Source organism: Pan paniscus, chromosome 10 (genome assembly GCF_029289425.2).
Source record: "Pan paniscus chromosome 10, NHGRI_mPanPan1-v2.0_pri, whole genome shotgun sequence".
NCBI classification, from domain to species: Eukaryota; Metazoa; Chordata; class Mammalia; order Primates; family Hominidae; genus Pan; species Pan paniscus.
In genome coordinates, this window is record NC_073259.2 from 42,665,135 (window position 1) to 42,684,912 (window position 19,778).

The 19,778-nt window shown below is 45.3% G+C and overlaps 1 protein-coding gene across 2 annotated transcripts in view; it reads right to left on the reverse strand.

Annotated features, from left to right (window-relative positions):
* Positions 1 to 8,034: 8,034 nt before the first annotated feature.
* The window catches only part of SLC4A8 (solute carrier family 4 member 8), a 121,812-nt gene continuing 110,068 nt past the window's right edge, over positions 8,035 to 19,778 (reverse strand). For both annotated transcript variants that reach the window (XM_063593058.1, XM_003810796.4), the window contains exons 23-25: positions 19,686 to 19,777; positions 17,876 to 17,971; positions 8,035 to 16,380 (exon numbers count right to left, since the gene is read on the reverse strand). In XM_063593058.1, coding sequence (XP_063449128.1) covers positions 16,368 to 16,380; positions 17,876 to 17,971; positions 19,686 to 19,777 — 201 coding nt within the window. In that variant the 3' untranslated portion in view covers positions 8,035 to 16,367. The remainder of the gene's footprint in view (positions 16,381 to 17,875; positions 17,972 to 19,685; position 19,778) is intronic.

A 19,778-nucleotide genomic window follows, 5' to 3' on the forward strand; every position in this document is an offset into this window, starting at 1 on the left:
AAACCCTAAAAATATAAAAATTAGCCAGGCGTGGTGGCAAGGACCTGTAATCCCAGCTACTCGGGAGGCTGAGGCAGGAGAATCGCTTGAACCCGGGAGGCGGAGGTTGCAGTGAGCCGAGATCGTGCCACTGCACTCCAGCCTGGGTGACAGAGCAAGACTCCAGCTAAAAAATAAATAAAAAACAAATGTGGTGGAAAGAAAAAAGAGCTTTGAAGGAGATCTGCTGCTTAATAACTGTGTGACCTTCAGAAAGTTACTTAGCCTCTCTGAGACTCAGTGTCTTCATCTGTAAAGTAATTATACCTACTATATAGTGCTCCACAAAGGTATATTTTATTTGAAACTATGTCTAGCCCAACAGCATCCATGTACCTCATCCAATTCCAATCCTCTGGGGAGGACAGGAGCAATGGGCAGAAGAAAAAAGAAGCTGGCAGACTTGCTGGGCATGCACTGTGGGGGTCAATGTCAGCGGGAACTGGGGGAGATCTGGAGCTGGGGCTTGACAAAGAGAATGAGGCCCCTGAGCATTCCCTGACATGTAACACCTCTTGGTATGTTTATCCTGTGCAAGGGGAGAGATGGATGGGAGGAACCAGTAGTTGAAGATATAGGAAGGGGCCGTGTTGGAGTAGACAGTGGGACGTATGGGACCCAGAGGCAGGTGCTTGATTTCTTCCATTGCCTCTTCAAAGCAGTTGGTGAGATAACCATAGTGAGATATCGGCAGTGAGATATTTGTCATGGAGACAATGAAAGGCTGATCGGGAGGCCTAGACAGGCCTCTCCTCTTCTTCCTCTAAGGGTTTGCATTTCCACCTTCCTGGTTGGGACTTTGCCCGTGGGATGAAGACTCTGGTTCCAGGGATTTGATCTGCAAGGTCACAGTGTTGTCTGAGGGTGTGACTTATCTCTGCAGTAACATAATGCAGATGGCCTCTGGTTAGATTTTTCCAATAACTCATTAAAGGACACACAAAGCTGTGTCTGTGACCGAGTGATAAGATGAATGGAGCTGTCCCTTTCAGGCAAGGGACTGAAGACTGTGTGAACCCTTTACTTTGGACCTTCATCAACAGCAATACGCCAGAGCCAGGCGACCACTCAGGGACATGTGTACCAGCCCGCCCTAATAGGGTCCCTGAGGGTTTAGGTCCTATGAGGGGCTTCTTCCTCCTGATGCTGCTGCCTCCAGCTCTCACCTGCTGGACCCCAGACTTCAGCTTGCCTGGACCCTCCTGGATGTCTCTGGTCCTGAGCATGGTTCCCTGGACTCACATCTGTCCAATCTTCCATCCTCGTCACACCTCTGTGGCTCCTGACTCATCACACCTAAGGCCCAGGGTGGATCCTGCCAAGCAATTCCTGCCCTCATTATAGACTCAGGGAATGTTGGAAGACAGCTTAGAAACCATCTCAGTCAGGGAATATTGGAAGACAGCTTAGAAACCATCTCAGTCAGGGAATATTGGAAGACAGCTTAGAAAACATCTGTCAGGGAATATTGGAAGACAGCTTAGAAACCATCTCAGTCAGGGAATATTGGAAGACAGCTTAGAAACCATCTCAGTCTGTCCCCTCATAAGGAAACTGGAGTCCAGAGAAGGAAACTGAAGCTAGTAATGAGCAGAGTGAGGACCAGAACCAGAACTGTGTCTCTTGACTTGCCCCAGCCAGGGCCATGTGACAACCATCAGCCTAGGGTTCCCTTACAAAGGTTTTCTGCACTGTGTATTGGTGAGACCAGCCTCCTCCTCACTGTAATGTACTTATTTCTGTTGCTCCTTTCTGGGCTGGAAACTCCTGAGTTGTTCACCACTGTGGCCTGAGCATCAGGGACGGGGGCTGGCACAGAGCACGTGCTCCATCATTATTTGTTGATTCAATAGACGAGTCAGTGTAGATATGGCCAAACCAAATACTCAGCTCTCAAAGTGGTCTTCTGGGCCTAGAAAACTAGACCAGCTGAACCAGTGTGGTTATAACAGTGATGTATGAGCACAAATGTGCTTTGGACTCAGAAAGACCTAGGTTGGAATCTTAGCTCTGCCATCTACTGGCTGTACATCATACAAATACTTAACTGTTCTTAACCTCAGTTTCCACACCTGTAAAGAAGGAATCACAATGCCTACTGTTGCGAGAGTTAGATGAATTACGCACTTGAAGTACAGCGTTTGGCACATCTTGAGCACTCAAAGCGTATTAGAGATGACACTCATTGCCAGTCCTACCCACGTCTCCATCTAAAAGCAGCCCTCACTCACAGCCTCTGCCATCTGCCTGACTCTGACACTGGCCACATCTGATTGGACCTGGGTGGAGAATTAGCAGTAAGGGTCAACCTACTCCATCCTCTTTGTGGGACCTGGGCCTTCCAGGCAATGGCCACCTTGCAATGAACTGTCTCCCTTTGACCCATTGGAGAAATCTTGACAACTTAGCTGTGGGAATCCGTTGGCAGAGGGTGCCTCAATGTGGGGGAGGGGAAAGGCTCTTCACTCCTAGATCAGGGAAAATAGCTTGGCACTGCTGCACTGAGGCCCCCCATGAGCCAATGCCATCCGCACACAGGGGTGTTGGCCCAGTGCAGGGTGGCGTGGCACATGTGGGCAGTGGGCGGTGGAGCCAGTGGCAGCACGGGTCTTGCTAAGCGGTGGGGATGACACAGAGAGCTGGAACTGGAGCCTGGAATGGGGAGGTTGCCATTGAGGTCAGACATTCCGCCCTAGGGACTTTTAAGAGGGTCTGGAAGTCCTACAGTGGCAGCTGGAGGTGGGACAGTCATGAAAATACTTTCCTGTGTTCTTATGAAACTCTGTTTTTAACCTAGACCCATGAAACCTGGGTCCCATGTCACTCAAAGATCCAGCCTCCGAGCAGTGGGGACTCCAAGTGCTGAGGCCCTCATCCACCTGCTGGGCCTCAGCTGCAGACAGCCTCATCCCACCCATGCTTTCTTCCCCGCACCCGTCTGCTCCCTCCTCCTAACGCAGACATCTGTTCCCCACCCACTCCTTCGTCACCACCCTCCCATCTCTCATCCTGCTCCCAGGCGGTGTCTGTCTGCAGCGCCCTCTCTGTCCCTGTCTTGAAGTCACGGGCCCTCAAGTCCATCCTCCCACACCTGCAGCTTCCTGGCATCCTCAACCCTGGGAACTTGCTGGTACCAGGGCAGCCAATTCCATTCTTGGACAGCATTAGCTGTGAGTTCCTCACACTGAGCCCAAATCTGCCTCCCAGAAGATAAGTTGGTCTTGGTTACATCCTCTAGAGCTCTGTCAAATGAGCTTAATCTTTATTTCACATGACAGCTTTTCTCTCAGACGCATGACATCAGGGTGCTGTTTTACTGCACCTGCGCTTCCTCCACGGCCAGTCACTCATGGGTTCCAAGTCTGTTGTTTCTTCATTTGTGTCCTTATCTTCCCTCTTCCTCTCCATCACCATTGCCCTGCCGTGGCCTAGCTACATCCAGTTTTTCCCTTTTCCAATTCTTCTCCCTCACTGCTACAAGATGAATTTTTCTAAAATGCCAATGAGCACACATCTCCCATCTGATGGTGCCTTAGAGCTTACAGGATAGTCCCCACCTCATAACCTGGCATTTAAGGTCTTCTTTCCTGGGTCTCCTATTTTAAGCACACTTGCTTCCTTTTACAAAACCCTTAATTGCAAGCAAACCAGTGAATCCATGGTCATCCTGCCTGTGGGACCCAATCTATAACTTCTTTTCCTTCTCCAACCCTGTCTTCTCTTTGAAGGCCTCCCTGTCTCTGAAAGAGTCCCCTCCCTGATGCTACAAAACCCACAGGCCTCACCACTGTGCTTTGCATATATAGTCTCGTTTTTTATGTGAGTCCAGTTGTAGATCTTCAGAGAACTCATTTCACCTCCATGCCCTTCAAAACTCATGTCCTCAAGCACGAATTTTGAGGACAATGATGAGATAAACCCAGCTGCCAGTACTCCCTGAGTCTCTTCGCCATTTCCTTCAACAGGTCCTCCTCAGGACAAGCTTTGGGTTTCTCTGTTTTTCCAGCAGCCTCTGAACAGACCATAGTGCTTTCTGTGGGGTCTGACCACTGTCAGGTAGACTGAAACCATGGCTCCCCTGAACACAAGGTAGGGAAATTGATGCAATAAATTATGATGTGGCAATTATTTATTTAAATTACCAAAATATTTGATCAGTGCTTGAGTTCTTCACATCTTAATGAGTCCTGTGTTCTTCCTGGGAAAACTTTTCCAGGATTGCTCAGGAGCAGGGACGACTTTCTTTGCTCATTCATTAAAAAAAAAAAGTTGCATATCTGCCATATCCTATGAATACTTTCTGGAACAAATTCTAGAATGTGAATTTGTTGAATTGTTCCAGAAGAAGCATTTGAATTTTTATTCACTTTCTCAACTTCTCTTGCTATTTACAAGTGATGTAATAGTATGTTCTCTAATTTCACATTTCTCTACTGTTTTATTTTTCAGTATGTCCTTTAATTTACATATCAGGTATGTGTTTTAGAGGCAGCCCTCATAGTCACGATCCCATAGTCAGACCCCTTAATGGAGTCAGTAGAGAGGGGAAGCCGAGAGCACAGATTCCAGACAAACATGACTTCACCCTGGGCTCTGCCACTTACCAGTTATGTGAACTTCAGTAACTTATTTACCTTTTTGAGCTTCAGTTTCCTCATCTGTAGAAGGAATAGTGCCCATTGTGTGTGTGGTGAGGATTAGATCAGAGAATGTATTTGTGACATGCTTATCTCACACACACACACACACACACACACACACACCAGGTGCTGTCCACTACTGCCAGTGATTCTCTCAGTGAAGTGCTTCAACCCCGCATGGTAGGTTATGAAATGCCCAAAGCAGGCCTTTGATGACGATGACTGTGATGATGAAACTGTTAAAACTAGACATGGAGTCCCCTATGACTCAAAACTAGTGCTGGAATCCCACAGCTGAAAGTTACTAGAAAACTGTTTTACTACTGTTTAGCCTGGGTAGTGAAGGCCAAGGCATTTCCTCCTTGCCTACTGTGGCTATTAGGGAAATCTGGTGATGATAATGCATTGTGTAATTTCTGAGAGAGTGGAGGGGCTTTGGGGACTATGGTAATAATAATAGACAAATGGTCACTACCCTTTAGGGGTATTGACCATAGCACTATTTCCACTCCCACCCTCCAGTCCCTCCATATACACCAAAGATCAATGGCCAAATAAAGTACTGATGATCTTACAACTAGGCAAACATTCCCTAACTCCAAATGAAAGGTAGAAGTTGTGCTGGAGAACATGGTGTAGACTAGGAGCCCAAGCAAAGTCTCTCTTCCTATGAGTTAATACCTATAAACCACACAGACAAAGGTCACAGTGACCACGACTCCTTTCCCCTGGACTCTAGGGGTCAACTCCACCACACAGCTGCAAATCCAAGCATCAGAAGGGCAAGAGGAGGGAAGACCTGCTGCTACCAGAGGAGGCTCAGAGGGCACGTGGAGGGGAGCCTGCCTTAGCATGCTTGTGAATTCACTGACTCTTCCTTATTGACCCTATAAAGTAGATAGTACTATCACTCCCATTTTGCAGGTGAAAAAACTGAGGCACAGATGAAGCAAGTAGCCCAAGGGCATACAGCTATGGGGGCAGAGCTAGGACTTGAACTCAGGCAGGTTTGTTCCTGATTGGCTTGTTATATATTATACACTGTCTCTTGCTAAAGGCCTCAATCATGCCCTCAGCCTCTGGACAGGGAAGCTCTATGCTTCCCTCTATCCGTGAGCACTGACATCACAAGCAAGTGCGACCATGGTAAGTGTGCTCTGTCGAGGGAGCAACGCAGTGACTTGCAGGCTGTTCTTCTAAGTATGTGCCTGTTTGTCCTTATAATTAAACACAAGCAAAAGGTAAAAGGGGTAATTCTGTAGCCAGGTCTGTAACCGGGGAACAGCCTTTGGACGTCACTAAGATAACTAGACACATCATTACTATGTCTCTCTGGCCCTTGTTTTCTTCTAGGGGAAACGACGTTGCAACCCTGACAAGGAACACCCTTCACCTGCCATATTCTTTATCACTTCACTCTCACTCTTCCCTGGTTGGCCCAAAGGTGGCTTCAGACCCAAAGGCCCCAACCCATAGGCTGGCCAGGGACCTACAGTGTGGCCTGCTGAGAAATGACGAACAATTGCATTCTCAGTCTTGGGAATCTGATTTTGGAAATACAGAGGCAATGAAGCTGTGAAGAGTGGGGGTTGAAGCGGAAAGAATCTGGAGGTGGTTAAGGCTGTGATAATCTAGGCAGGAGAAACTGACATTGTAGCAGAGCTGAGTATTACAGAGTGGGGAGCTGGAAGTGAAGCAGACACAGAAAAGCCTGGTCAAGGCAGAGGAAAAGCATTATGGCAGCTGACGTTCAACCCTGCCTGCAAAGAATCATCTGGAGAGGGTTTCACAGATATTGGCACCTGGCTCCTCTCCAGAGAGTCTATGTAATTGGTGTAGAGTGGGACTCAGGTACTGATGTGTTAGAAATCTCCCCACTGACCTTCAGAGGAGTTTCTTGGCCTCCTGGCATCCCTGCTGCTGAGGTTCATGGCCCTCTACACTGGGGCTCCAGCTCTGCAGAGGCCCCGTGGTGCAGGTTTTCCTGGGTCCACTGGCAGTCACTTTGGGACATGTAATCACTCGCAACTCCTGCCTATCCTTTGCTAACAGAACCCTGATTTTGTACAAGTATTACAGCAGCAAAATGGTTATGGAAGATGGGCCCAACCCCACAGGATGCGTCTAATGGGTTCAAACCAAACATGATAATCCCATCTCCCTTTTCCCATCTTAGAGATGAGTATGTGATTCAGTTATAACCAATGACATAGGAGGAAGGTGGCCTTTTGGGAAAGATTTTCCCCTTTTTAGAGAGAGAATAGGGGAAGCTAGAAAACCCTCTCACCCTACCTGCATTTGGAAGTTATGCTGCAGATGTGACACCTGGAGCTTCAGGAGCCATCTTGTGACTGTGAGGGGAAAACCCAAGAGAACTGCAGAGAAGCTGACCAGAGCCCTAATAGGATTATTGCTGAATTAACCAACCCAGGAATCACCTACCTCCAAATTTTTTATTGCTTACTATGTGCTTACCATGAGCCAGGTGCTGTTGTAAGCACTTTTCTCATATCAATTAATGGAATCCTTAACAACCCTGAGTGTGAAAATGATACATGTCATCTCTCTGCACTTGTACCCTAGCCCCTCCACAGTCCAAGGCATCAGAACTGGCTCTGTTTCCTGCAGGAGCAGCCTTCCCATACTCTACTCAATGCAATCTAAGCGTGTCTCTCTGTGAGACAAAGGGTATGATGTGTGTACTGTTGGGGTAAAGAATAGCCAAAAGATAGCAAAAGGCCTCAGAACTAGTGAGCTCTCTGTCTGTAGGCCACAGGCTGTGCTGGCACTGGCTGTGTAATAAATGTCCACATGGTGCCACATGTTCAGGACGTTCTCAGTGGGTGCCTTCCTTGGCACTCAGTAAAGCTGCTGCTGGGCTCCCTCACCCTTTCCTTTCACCCCCTCACTGGCCGCTCTACTCTCCCTCCATTGCTTCCCTCTCCCCCTCTTCTCTAAGTCTCCAACAATGGGATATCAGAGGAAGAGAAACACAACATGCCTCCCCCACCCAAAAAAGCCAACTCTGGCGTGACCACAGATTTTTAAAATCTGAATTTCTAGGCAGCAGAGTCCCTAAATATTAACAAGTACTCTCATCAGCCTGTTGTATCTTCAGAATGAGCTTTCTTTTCAGGCTGTCCTGTTCCGCCAACATAAGCTTAGCCATCCCATGAGAGAGGTCCTGACAGCCTCCTTCATGCTCTGCACCAGGGAGATGCACACATCCCTCCTAGGCATTCTCAGCAGTCACCACACCTTTTTCCCCCATCTTCACACTCTCATTCACATGCTCTGAAATTGGTCAGCATTGGCTCAGCCCCTTCATTTGGACTCAAAGAACACCACAGGTGCAAACAGTTTACACAGACTTTATTTTTCACCCATTGAGGTGAGCACACAAAAATCTGGGCAGGCAGAGGTCTATGAGATGCAGTGTCACAATTACCTGCCCTGGTTCACAGACACAGACCACGAGACTTGGTGGTGAGGGAAAGGGGTCTTGTTCTTACCATAAATTGCTATGGGATTATCACAATGACACATTTATTCCTGGTTCTATTTACATCATGGAGTGTGGAGAGGGTACATTTCTTACACTAAAAATATATACTTTGGAATCTCTAAAACAAAAAAATATCTCTATCTCTACATGAGACCCACTAGAAAGAAGAACATAGAAAACAAGGGAAATGTACCAGCACCTCGAGTTGTCTCCTTCCGAGGGAAGGTTGCTCTGTTCTCCACCTGACACCATTAGCTTGGAAGGGCAGCCAAATCTAACCAATCAGACAGACAGACACAGATAAACAAGAGGGAGGCTTTATGATCCTGGAGGAGTGAATATAGGAGAAAGGAAGGAGGAGGAGGATTTTGGCCTCTTCTACAAAAGGAGTAATTGCACAATCAGTTTGGTGCTTCTGTTTCCAGCATTATTGCACATGTGAAAAGCCTGCATGTTGAAGTCAATTGCAAACCTGCTAAGCGAAGCCCAAGCTCCGCTGATTTCTGCTGGGCTCAGAAAAGTGCCATGGGTGGGTTCTCTCTCTCAAGAAATATTAATGCCATCAGCTAGAAGAAAAAGTTCTGTATTCTCCAATGCTGAAACTGGGTTAGGTTTAAGAAAAATGCTATTCCTTTTCTCTTCAGAAGGATCAGAAACCATTCCCTTCCCTTTGAGCACAGAATCTCCTAAAAGAATTATGCCTATGAATGAATCATTCCATTTTCTGAATTTCCCTATTGAAAAGGTTCACATAACACTCCTTTCCTCTTTTCACACTTCAAGCAGTAATATACTTCCTTTACATCTCTTTTGGTTATGAATATTACCCTCCTTTCTGATGAAAAGATGTTAACTGACTCAACTGCCCATTCTCTATAATTAATATTAAGAGACCAAGGGAACCAAGAATCACAAAGGATAGGCTTAGTAGAAAATCATTTCTATTTGGCTTTGAGATGTGCTTTTCTGCTTACATTGAAATATGGATGAAACTGAAGGCTTGAGAATTCTTAGTCCCTCACCCTAAACAGGGGAAATGACCATAAAGACCCCTTTCAAAAAAGCCCCGGGACTGTCCAACTCCTCACCATTCTCAGCACCCCCAGCTGGTGGTGGTTTTAGGACCTCTGACCAAGAACTTCTTTCCTCCAAAGAACTTGACAGACTGAGGAAAAGGCAGAAAAGAGAGGTGAAAGGGGTGCTTGAAAAAGCCGAGACAGTAAAGGAGGGAGGAACTTGGATGATGTCTCATTTGGCCATTTCGGGTCTGCTCAAAGGACTTCTACCTAATGGGAGGCCCAACACCTATGACCAGAAGAAAGTCAAAAGAGCTGAGAGGTTCAGTGCAAGGCTCCTGGATGCCCTGCTAGGATGTGGCTTGGAAACCTGAGAAGTTCAAGGAAAATCCAGGAACAAATTGGCAAAGACAACTGTTTAAAGTCCTGGAAGGAGGTGCTAACTTCCTTACAAAATAAATTTAGAGAAGCTGATAAAGCAACAGAGAGAATATATTGATAGCATTTCTGATGCTCGTTGAAAAAGCCAGGGGCTCTGGGGCCAAGCCTGCTCCTATGCTTCAGGAAAACTTGAGACTCAGAACACGGACATTGAAATAAACAGAGAAGATGCAGGGAGAATTACGAATTCCTTTACTAAGAGGGAAGTCTGGAGAGTTGAGTGGGTAGAAAATAAAGTAGGACTAAGAACTATCTTTTTTGGACAACCAGAAACTACAGATTCCCCAAGCCAGAAATTTCTTGAAGGTCACAGCTATCATAGTCTGAGATATCAACCAAGCCTGGGACTTAGCACATACCAGAATTTTATCAAACATTTGTGATTAATTTAAAAGCCAATCACTGGCCGGGCGCAGTAGCTCAAGCCTGTAATCCCAGCACTTTGGGAGGCCAAGGTGGGTGGATCATGAGGTTAAGAGATCAAGACCATCCTGGCCAACATGGTGAAATCCCGTCTCTACTAAAAATACAAAAATTAGCTGGGCATGGTGGTGCGCGCCTATAGTCCCAGCTACTCGGGAGGCTGAGGCAGGAGAATCACTTGAAGCCAGGAGGCGGAGGTTGCAGTGAGCTGAGATTGTGCCATTGCACTCCAGCCTGGTGACAAAGCGACAGAGCGAGACTCTGTCTCAAAAACAAAAAACAAAAAACAAAAGCCAATCACATCCCAGACAAAGAGAAACGACTCTTCACACTGTCTTTTGGAAATATATGGTTTACTACCCCACTACCCCAAATCCAGGTCTCTACACATAAAGAGATGGGGACAGGAGCTGTATGTGGAAAGATCACATCTCTTGGCAATCCTGTCTTCAGAAGTTGGAAGTCACATCTAGCCACAAAGAGCCAGGCTGTGTTTTCTGCAACCAAACATATTTGGCAATTTCACAGTATATTTCTGCTGGTCTTCACCTTCTCTCCAGACCTACCCTTCCCTAAAAGTTATGGCTAGCAAGTAATCCACCCACTTAGTAAGTCCAGTTCTTTTCATTTAGAGCTAAGATCCCACCCACCATCATTTTATCTAATCTCTGGCCTCCCTCCCTTCCTACCTCTATACCACAAGCTTATCAGGGCATTGGTCTGCCAACACTCAAACTGTTTCTGAAATCTCCCATTGTCATAAAAGAGGTGCACCACTTCCCTGGCCCAAGCAAATGTGGTCATGGAAATCACCTAACTACCTGCCTTGCTTTCCACTCCTAAATTTGTTTCTCCTTCATGCTGAGTTTAAACATCTTTTCCCATAGATGAATCTGTATTTGTTCTCAAATTACTCTTATCAGAGAAGTCTGAGATGGGAACCCCCTAGATGGGAGAATGGCCATATTTTTTTAATGTCCCTCCAGATAGGTACACAAAGACTAGTAGTAACAATGAAATCTTATGGCTACACTCTCATTTGTCAACATACACACATGCAAATGCACACGCATGCACACACACCCACACACCCACACACACACTGCTGCTGCTTCACCTCTACTCATTTCCTACCCCAAACACTGCCCACCTTGACTCTTTCACCACAGTTACCAGCCACAGACCTAAGCAAGAAAGCAGCCAGGACTCGGATTGAGTGTTTGGTGGAAGTTGGACAAGAGGAGGGAGTAAGAGTAGGGAATGGTTCCTACCACAGAGATGAAGCAGAAATGAGGCTGGCTATTGTTTGAGAAAAATTTAATGGCCTAAAAGGGTTGGCATGGCCTTCAAAAGTAACTAACAAACCCGGCCAAAGGAAACCAAGAGAGCTCCCCTCAAGATATGGAGCACACATCAGTCTCCATATCCTTTGGGGAAAGGCTCCTACTTATTCCAGTGCAAGTCACAGGTGCCATGCCCCCTACAGCAGAGGGCCATATTCCAGCCTTGTTAATGCTGTACAGTGATAATGTGTGGCACCACCATACCAAATTAACAAAGTGCACAATGATTGTGTCCAGCATCATATCATCACTACGGCAACCTGTTGATGATAATGTAAGCCAACCTGACAGAAGGTCTGTAAGCTGGTTACCAGCGGGCTATGGAACAGACACATGCAAAATTCCAACAATCCCGGATGACACAGCCCACAGGCTTGGATTATATCATGCAACACTACATACTCTTAGTGCTCTTTACAGAGATTTGAGAGATAACACCTATGCAAGGGCTGTTGAAAACAGATTTAATACATTCAAAGCTGCTGCAGGAATCAGTGACACGCACATCAATTACCCACAGCTTGGTGTTTCTGCCTATGTTGCAAAAAAGGTGGGATACCCTGGTGTCATAAAACCCTGATTGGAATACTGTCTGAAAAAGTTGGAGGATCTGGACAACCACTAATGGTTCAGGTTCATCAAGTGGCCCATGAGTCACAGATGACAACACTTGTGACGATAAATAACTTCCTTAAAGATTTTGAGGCCAGGGGCAGTGGCTCATACCTGTAATCCCAGCACTTTGGGAGGCTGAGGTGGGTGGATCACCTGAGGCCAGGAGTTTCAGACCAGCCTGGCCAACATAGTGAAACCTCGTCTCTACTAAAATACAAAAATTAGCTGGGCATGGTGGTGCGCACCTGTAATCCTAGCTACTTGGGAGGCTGAGGCAGGAGAATCACTTGAACCCAGGAGGCAGAGGTTGCAGTGAGATGAGATCGCACCACTGCACTCCAGCCTGGGCGACAGAGTGAGACTTTGTCTCAAAAAATATGTATATTATGACTCCACACTCATTTTGATTCCAGGAGTAACTGATGAAATCCCCAAATTCAGAGATGCTTGGAGATCCCTTGAGAAAGCTATCAGTCCCATGTGGTTTCCCTACGTGAAGGCAATTTGCCATCCAGATGCTGTGAAAATCACCACGACAGCCTTGCCTTGCCTCCGCAGCACTGTACCATGCCTCAGAAACAAGCTCCACCATGAGAAATTACCACCAAGGAAAACCAATTCCAGGAGGAATTCCTGAAAGTAAGCTCAAGGATGCATCTGCTGAAAGCTCAGACAGGTTGGCCAATCAACATTCACAGATGAGCAATGGGAAATCCTGCAATCATGTGGACTGACCCATGAAGTCATCCAGGCAACGATTGGAGACAAAAAAAAGAAGAGAATCACCATCATCTGCAACAGGCGACAGTCCATAGGGACCCATGGATTTTTAAAAAATCGAACCTCACAAAGAGATCCAACAATCAGCTAATGAGTCAAAGGCCACAACCAGTATCCAGTGAGAAGCAATGTCAGACCACGAGGATGACAGGAAATCACCACGTCCAAAAGGACCAGACTAGACAAAATCACCCATGCCCCGTGAGCACTTGCCGTTAAGAGAACCTGGTGCCATCTCTTTCTCTAGCCACACAGGAGGAGGGCTGCACTTCCAAGACAGTTTCAACTGAAGAGGTTACCCTTAAAGTCTCTTGCATGAAAAGAAAGAGAGGGGACAAAGTTGAGTCTGATGTCAGTAGTGAACTGGCTGAAACACTAGATTGATCTTGCATCTTATAGACGGCAAGTTTGATACAGTGTACTTGGCCTTTGACACATTAGCAAGCATAATTGAGAAAAAATTCAAGATCCTTGATGGAAAGGTCGAGAAACTTCAAACTGATATATCATTCATGCATTCGAGAGCCATCAAGGAATACCTCCTATTGGGAAGTTTTTTTTTTTGTTTTTTTTTTTTGAAATGGAGTCTTGCTCTGTCACCCAGGCTGGAGTGCAGTGGCATGATCTCGGCTCACTGCAAGCTCTGCCTCCCGCGTTCACGCCATTCTCCTGCCTCAGCCTCCTGAATAGCTGGGACTACAGGCGCCCGCCACCATGCCCAGCTAATTTTTTTGTATTTTTAGTAGAGACAGGGTTTCACCATGTTAGCCAGGATGGTCTCGATCTCCTGACCTCGTGATCCGCCCATCTTGGCCTCCCAAAGTGCTGAGATTACAGGCAGGAGCCATCACGCCCGGCCGGGAAGTTTTATCCTGCATCACTTGCAGGGATATCAGACCCTCCTCCAGCTGTCCTCGTACCAGCTGTGCAGGCTGCTGGAACCACTGTTGGGACCTACAATCCCTAGAGTGACTGGTAACCACCATGCACAAAGGTGAACTGCAACTGTACGGAGGCAACCGAGCACCACACCCACAGAGCCAGGATCATCCAACCCATTCGCCCAACCCCAACCATCACCTCGTGGCAAAACCACCCAAATTCCTTCCCATCTTCACTCACAATCTTCCCCATGGAGTTCACCCCAACAACGCACCAAATTATATATTTTTTAAAAAGTAGCTAACATTCCTAAGGCGCAGTGATCCAGGAGGGTCTAGCTCGAGAAGTACCCTAAAGTGCACAGGTGGTCCTGTACCTGCACTACACAGAGTTAATGAAGGCTCCTCCCCTCAAGCAGTCAAGGCAGCACAAGACATCCGTGTGTTAGGGGAGGCATTTTTCTGAGTGATACTCTCACCCAGTTTTGATACACTCCTTACAGCTGTGCTGAGGCTAGGGAAAGAGGTGAAATGGTCATCAACCTCCCCACACAGAGGTGGCAGGAAAAGATGGGAGGGGCAAGATAGAGCAAGAAAGGGGAGATGTTCTCAGGGAACAATGAAGATGAAAAAGTGGCAAGCTCAAGGAGGCAGCCAGAGAGGGACAAGGGAAAAGTCTGCAAGAAAGCTTATCCTCCAGATGGGCTGCCTTTTAATTCTTCCCAATTAGGTAGGTAAATGAGTACAATTACTACAGTTATCCTAAAGTGCTAAAATGTGAAGCTTTGGCTCATGAAGATTTTAATGCCCATATAGGTTCCAAGAAGCATGACCTATCCTGTCTGCACCATATATATATGAAAGGAAGCTAAGGCTGTGCCCAAAACAGCCTTGTGATAAAAATGAGACAAACCAGGAACAATACCCACGATTCAAAGGAACACCATTTTAATATCTGAAAGTAGCATAATGTTCAGCCAATAGGCATTGGTACAACCATACATACTGCTTGTTTACAGCAGGCATCCCTTCTGAGTGGTTGGCATCTGTCCTGTACCAGTTGTTAAAATATTTTGAAAATCATCTCTGTATTAAAATAATTGTGGCCCTATGAGATAGGGAATATGAAATAAATGAAGGATTCCTTTAACATCAAAGGTCTTTAGAGTAAGACTAGAATACATTAGTATATTTTAAAAGTCTAAGGAATGCAAAATTCAATAAAGTGATATAGCCAACCCTTCACCTAAGAAAGAAAAACACATCAGGGAACTTCCCACTGTACAAAGATTTTCCAGGATGGGAAACTAACATGATAGAATTATCTGGGTGCTAATGGGCTTGCTAGTTACATTCTGTGCACAAAGGAAGGAAAGGTTTATAAGCACTGGATCCCAAATACTTTACATTCATTGCAACATAGAAGAGAAGAGAAAAACTATAAATGTAGTTTTAAATTAAATACCAAAACTAATTTCACCACTTACAGTTCATTTCCCAGTGTGACTTTTTGCATCTGAGAGCCAGAATGTTTGTCAACCAAAAGAAATCCATGATGATGAAGAAACCACATGGCTGAAGGTGATTTTGGTCCATTGAACTGATGATCGTTTACTCTAAGGCAGCTAAGGAGACAGTACGTAAGCACTTGGATCTCGCCAGGATGGAATTGGAATGTATCCTCAAGAGACAGCAGCAAGAAGTCGAAGAGTCCCGCAAAATGGCCAATAAAAACATCATATCCTCCTTTCTATTCACAAACAACTATTATCAAATCTTTCCCAGATATCTAGAAAGCAGACACTATGACAAATCTTCAGGCTAGGAAGTCCTTCCTGGTATCTAAACTAATTCCTTCTGTTGCAATCTAAACTCAATCTCTTACTCTGTCCTCAATGAAAACCAAGAGACGCTGCTCATCCTCACTTACTGTTGATTTTCCCTGGATCCCTTTCCTGTCTAAGCGACACAACTCAAATGTCCCTTCTTGGCTCTTGTATCATCCAAGATTCTTGCCAGTTATGCAGGCTGCTGCTAAGGAGTGATGGAGATGCACCCAGGTCAGAGGCATCTTCCTGGCTGTGGTGGCAGGCACTGCCAATGCCCAGATCATGGATCTTCCTGGTGGCTGACCTCCTGACAACCTCTGGGTCTGACCAGCATCCCCCAGGGGAGGTAATCAAACCAAGGCCCAGGGCTGCCTAGGAGCCTGTAGACACTAAGAGCACTGGAGAGCCAGAGAGGATGTCCTCTCTGTTCCCCTCCTACTCCCCACTCTGTCCTTTAGGAAGAGGGACCTCACTGAAGGACTCCTCAGTGGCAGAATGAATCCATATGGCTTGGCAGGCCAGCAGAGAATTTCAGAGAAAACGTCTGGAAAATGGGAAGCTAGGTCTTCAATGGTGGCCGTTCTAAAGAGAAAAAGAAGGAAGAGGAGAAGAACCAACAGGAGGTGGTCTTCTGCTTCCACATTCACATCTGGTGACTGGCTGCTGGTATGGGGATAGCTGGATGCCCTCCAATGCACACCAAGAATAACTGAATGCTTCGGCATGGCTTTGAGATGACCAAGGACAGGGCCAGACTTGGTCTTGCTTCTTCTCTGAGAGACTCGCCATTTTCTCTGTAACCAGAACTTCCCTGAGGCACCACACGGCCCAAATCTTCCATCCCAGCAAAGACTCTTAGTTGAAGAGACTGAATAAAAGTGTTACAATTAGACAAAAAGGGAACATATGATTCATTCCTCCTTTTAACACAATACTTTGAAGATGTCACCACAATTTGGATCTGGCTATATTTTAAGTTCATTTACAAGTAGACTAGTTCTCAACTAAAAATAACCATGTGCGTTATACATTTCGACAGCTGCCTGGATTTTCCTCCGAAGGAAACAAGATTCTATATTTCACTCACATTCAGCAGAGATTCATTTTAACCCATTCGATGAAGACATAAATCACCACTACCACCCACTGGTGGCTGTGACTTTTCAGAGCACTTCAGTTTCTCCTTGGAGCAGCCTCAGGAGTGGGGCAGTTAGTTATTATTATCTCCATCTTCCTGCTGAGTAAACTGAACACCAGAAACAGTGGTCTGCCAAGTTATACAAGGAATTAATCGAAGGACTAGGTCTCCTAATTCCTAGCTTTTTTTTTTTTAACTAGAAAAGTTGACTTTAGGAAGGCCTCAGATTTTGTCTTCAGTTATTTACTTATATTTAAATGGTATTTGGACTAAATTATTCAAGAAATTTTGGCATATAGCCTACCTCACTGCAGGCAAAAATGCCTCAAGTTCTTCCATTTTCTTCATTAACCTGATTAAGGTTGATCTATGCTATTAGTAAATGATATACGGTATTTGGTTTCAAAACAGAAAAACAGTTACGGCCAGGTGCGGTGGCCCACGCCTGTAATCCCAGCACTTTGGGAGGCCAAGGTAGGAGGATCCCTTGAGTCCAGGAGTTCCAGACCAGCCTGGGCAACACAGTAAATCCTCATCTCTATAAAAATACAAAAGTTAGCTGGCAGGGGTGGCATGCACCTGTACTCCCAGCTACTTGGAAGGCTGAGGCAGAAGGATTGCTTGAGCCCGGATGGCAGAGATTACAGTGAGCTGAGATTGTGCCATTGCACTCCAGCCTGGGAGACAGAGACTGACCGTCTCAAAAAAACAAAAAAAGAAAAAAAGGAAAAGAAAACGAAAGAAAGAAAAAAAAACCAGTTACAATTTAATATTTCAAAAATCTTTACTTGTTGTTAGTTTTCATTATGTAACAAGTGAAATAGGTTAAAGAATGTATCAGTACTATCAACACCATCTGAATATTTTAGCAATTTTCTACTTTGTGTGGTTGTAGTAACCAGAGACATGCCCTTCAGATTCTGAAATGAGAACTAGAAAGAGGATTAAAGGAAATAAACAGGCAAAGCAAATTTATATGCCAAAATAATCCCTTCCTGACCTTGGACCTGTGTAAACGGGCTGCTTAAAACACCCTGACCAAATATTTAGAAAACATTTTTACTTTTTTAAGGCTTATAGCTATTCTTATGTGGTTAGCGGCAGTTCCTGGAAGTGCTATTTATTACACAAATTCCATTTTACAACTAAAACACATTTTACCTTCAATATCGCCATTGTCAAAAGCCAGAAATAAATAAAAATCAGATGTTACAGTTCTCTTTACCTCTTTTCCTTTGCATTTCCAGAATTCATACTGAGAGCTTTCCAAACTGTAGTTTTAGGCATTTCATCAGATATATTAATCTCAGAGGGGTCACATCTGAAATCAATCATTAGGACAGTGAATGTCAGACATACAAGTAAAATACATACCACAGTCTATAATGATCACTGTCCCAATAGAAGGGAGAAGGTGGGGTTTGAGACCACGCAGCCAACAGCTCTCAGGAACTCGGGGAACAAGATGGAGTCTGATCTTTCTCCTGCAGCCACTGAGGTCAGAATGGCAAGGTGGCCCATGAGGTGGTGCTGAAAGCTGGGCTGGTGTGCCAGGTGGCAGCCAGTCCTGCTCCCACAACTGTGCACTCCTCCGAAGGGCCTCACTGGAGATGCTGCTGACAACACTATGATATCAACAGTGTAGCATCAGGAACTACCACTTACGGAGCACTTGCTGCATGCCAGGCATTTTTCATTCATTTTCCCATTTAAACAGCCAAATCTCTTCTATTCATAGTTCACAAAGGACTTTCCTAGTATCTTAACTATCATAGCAACAGAGATTATTAACATCCTCATTTTGAAGGTGCAGAAATGAAAGCTCTCAGAGCTAAGTGACTATCCAAGGTCAAACAACAGCAAGTAGAGAATCAAGACCTTGAACCCAGCCCTTGGTTTCCTAGAAACAGAATAGTTTGATGTTTGCTGCAAGCCAAATTATCTCCTTCTAAAATGCCAAGAGAGGAGGCAGCATCCTGTTACAGGGGAAACATTGTTCCTACTTTGCCACCAGATAAATCAAGCTCACGGCTCCTTCCACAACAACACGTAGAAAGTTTATTAAGAACCAAGACTATTATTACGAAAAAGACTGTCCTAATTTCCCCCACAGTATAAACCACAACCAACTCAGTGATGCAGCAGTAAATTCTTCTGAATCTCAATGACCCAGATATCCTGCTCTTTTCCTTTGCTCTGCTCCCTCTTGACCTCTAGGTTTTTCAGCTTATGGTACCTAGAGGTACACAAGTGCTATGTGTATCTCTTCCAATTCAGAAACAAGATGCTAGGAGTAAAACCATGAATGGACCAATTTAGCTTCCTGTCATTTGTGGTGAGCAATAGGTTTGATAGAGAAAGGGGCTAAAATCATTGGCAGAAGTAAGGAATTTTCATGATCCCAGTTCAATTCCCCCTTGCTCCCAGAACTACAGATGCCACAAGCCAGGCTAACATTGACTATTTCTGCCTATCCCCAAAAGCTTGCCCAAGCATTGGATTTCATGCCTACTAGGCTGAGAACTCTCTGGAAATAAAGACCACATCCTTTTCATCTTTGGAAGGTGGCAAAGAAAGGCAGAAGGAGCACTGGTTTGAGGAATAGAAGACGACCAGGGTTTGAATCCTAATCTTTCTACTCAGCAACATTGTAACTTTGGATAAATTACCTAAAACTCTCTAAGACTTAGTTTCTTCACTTATACAAATGTGGATAGTGATATTCATATGAGTACAGGTTAACTGACAACACATAAGTAAACCCTCTAGCACAATCCCAGCACAAAGGAGGCACTCAGTACATTGGCTTTCTTACCTCTCTTCTTGTGATTCCCATAACCTGATACAGTGCCTGGTACATAGCAGGTATTCAATAAACAATGAGATGGAAAAGGTATTTTCACAGGATGGAACTGGGAGGCTGAATATTTAGCTCTTTATGCTAGCAGCTGCACTTGTGACACCACCACCACCACAAAGCCAGAACACTTAGAGAATAACCCAAAAGTAAACTCCTTGGTGTTTGGAAGTTTTACCTGCAACTGATGTTCTTTCCAGGACTACTTAGTAACTTCCTGCTCTCTAAGGGAAACTTGTCTCCCCCAATTTCTAACATTTTCTCAGCCTCC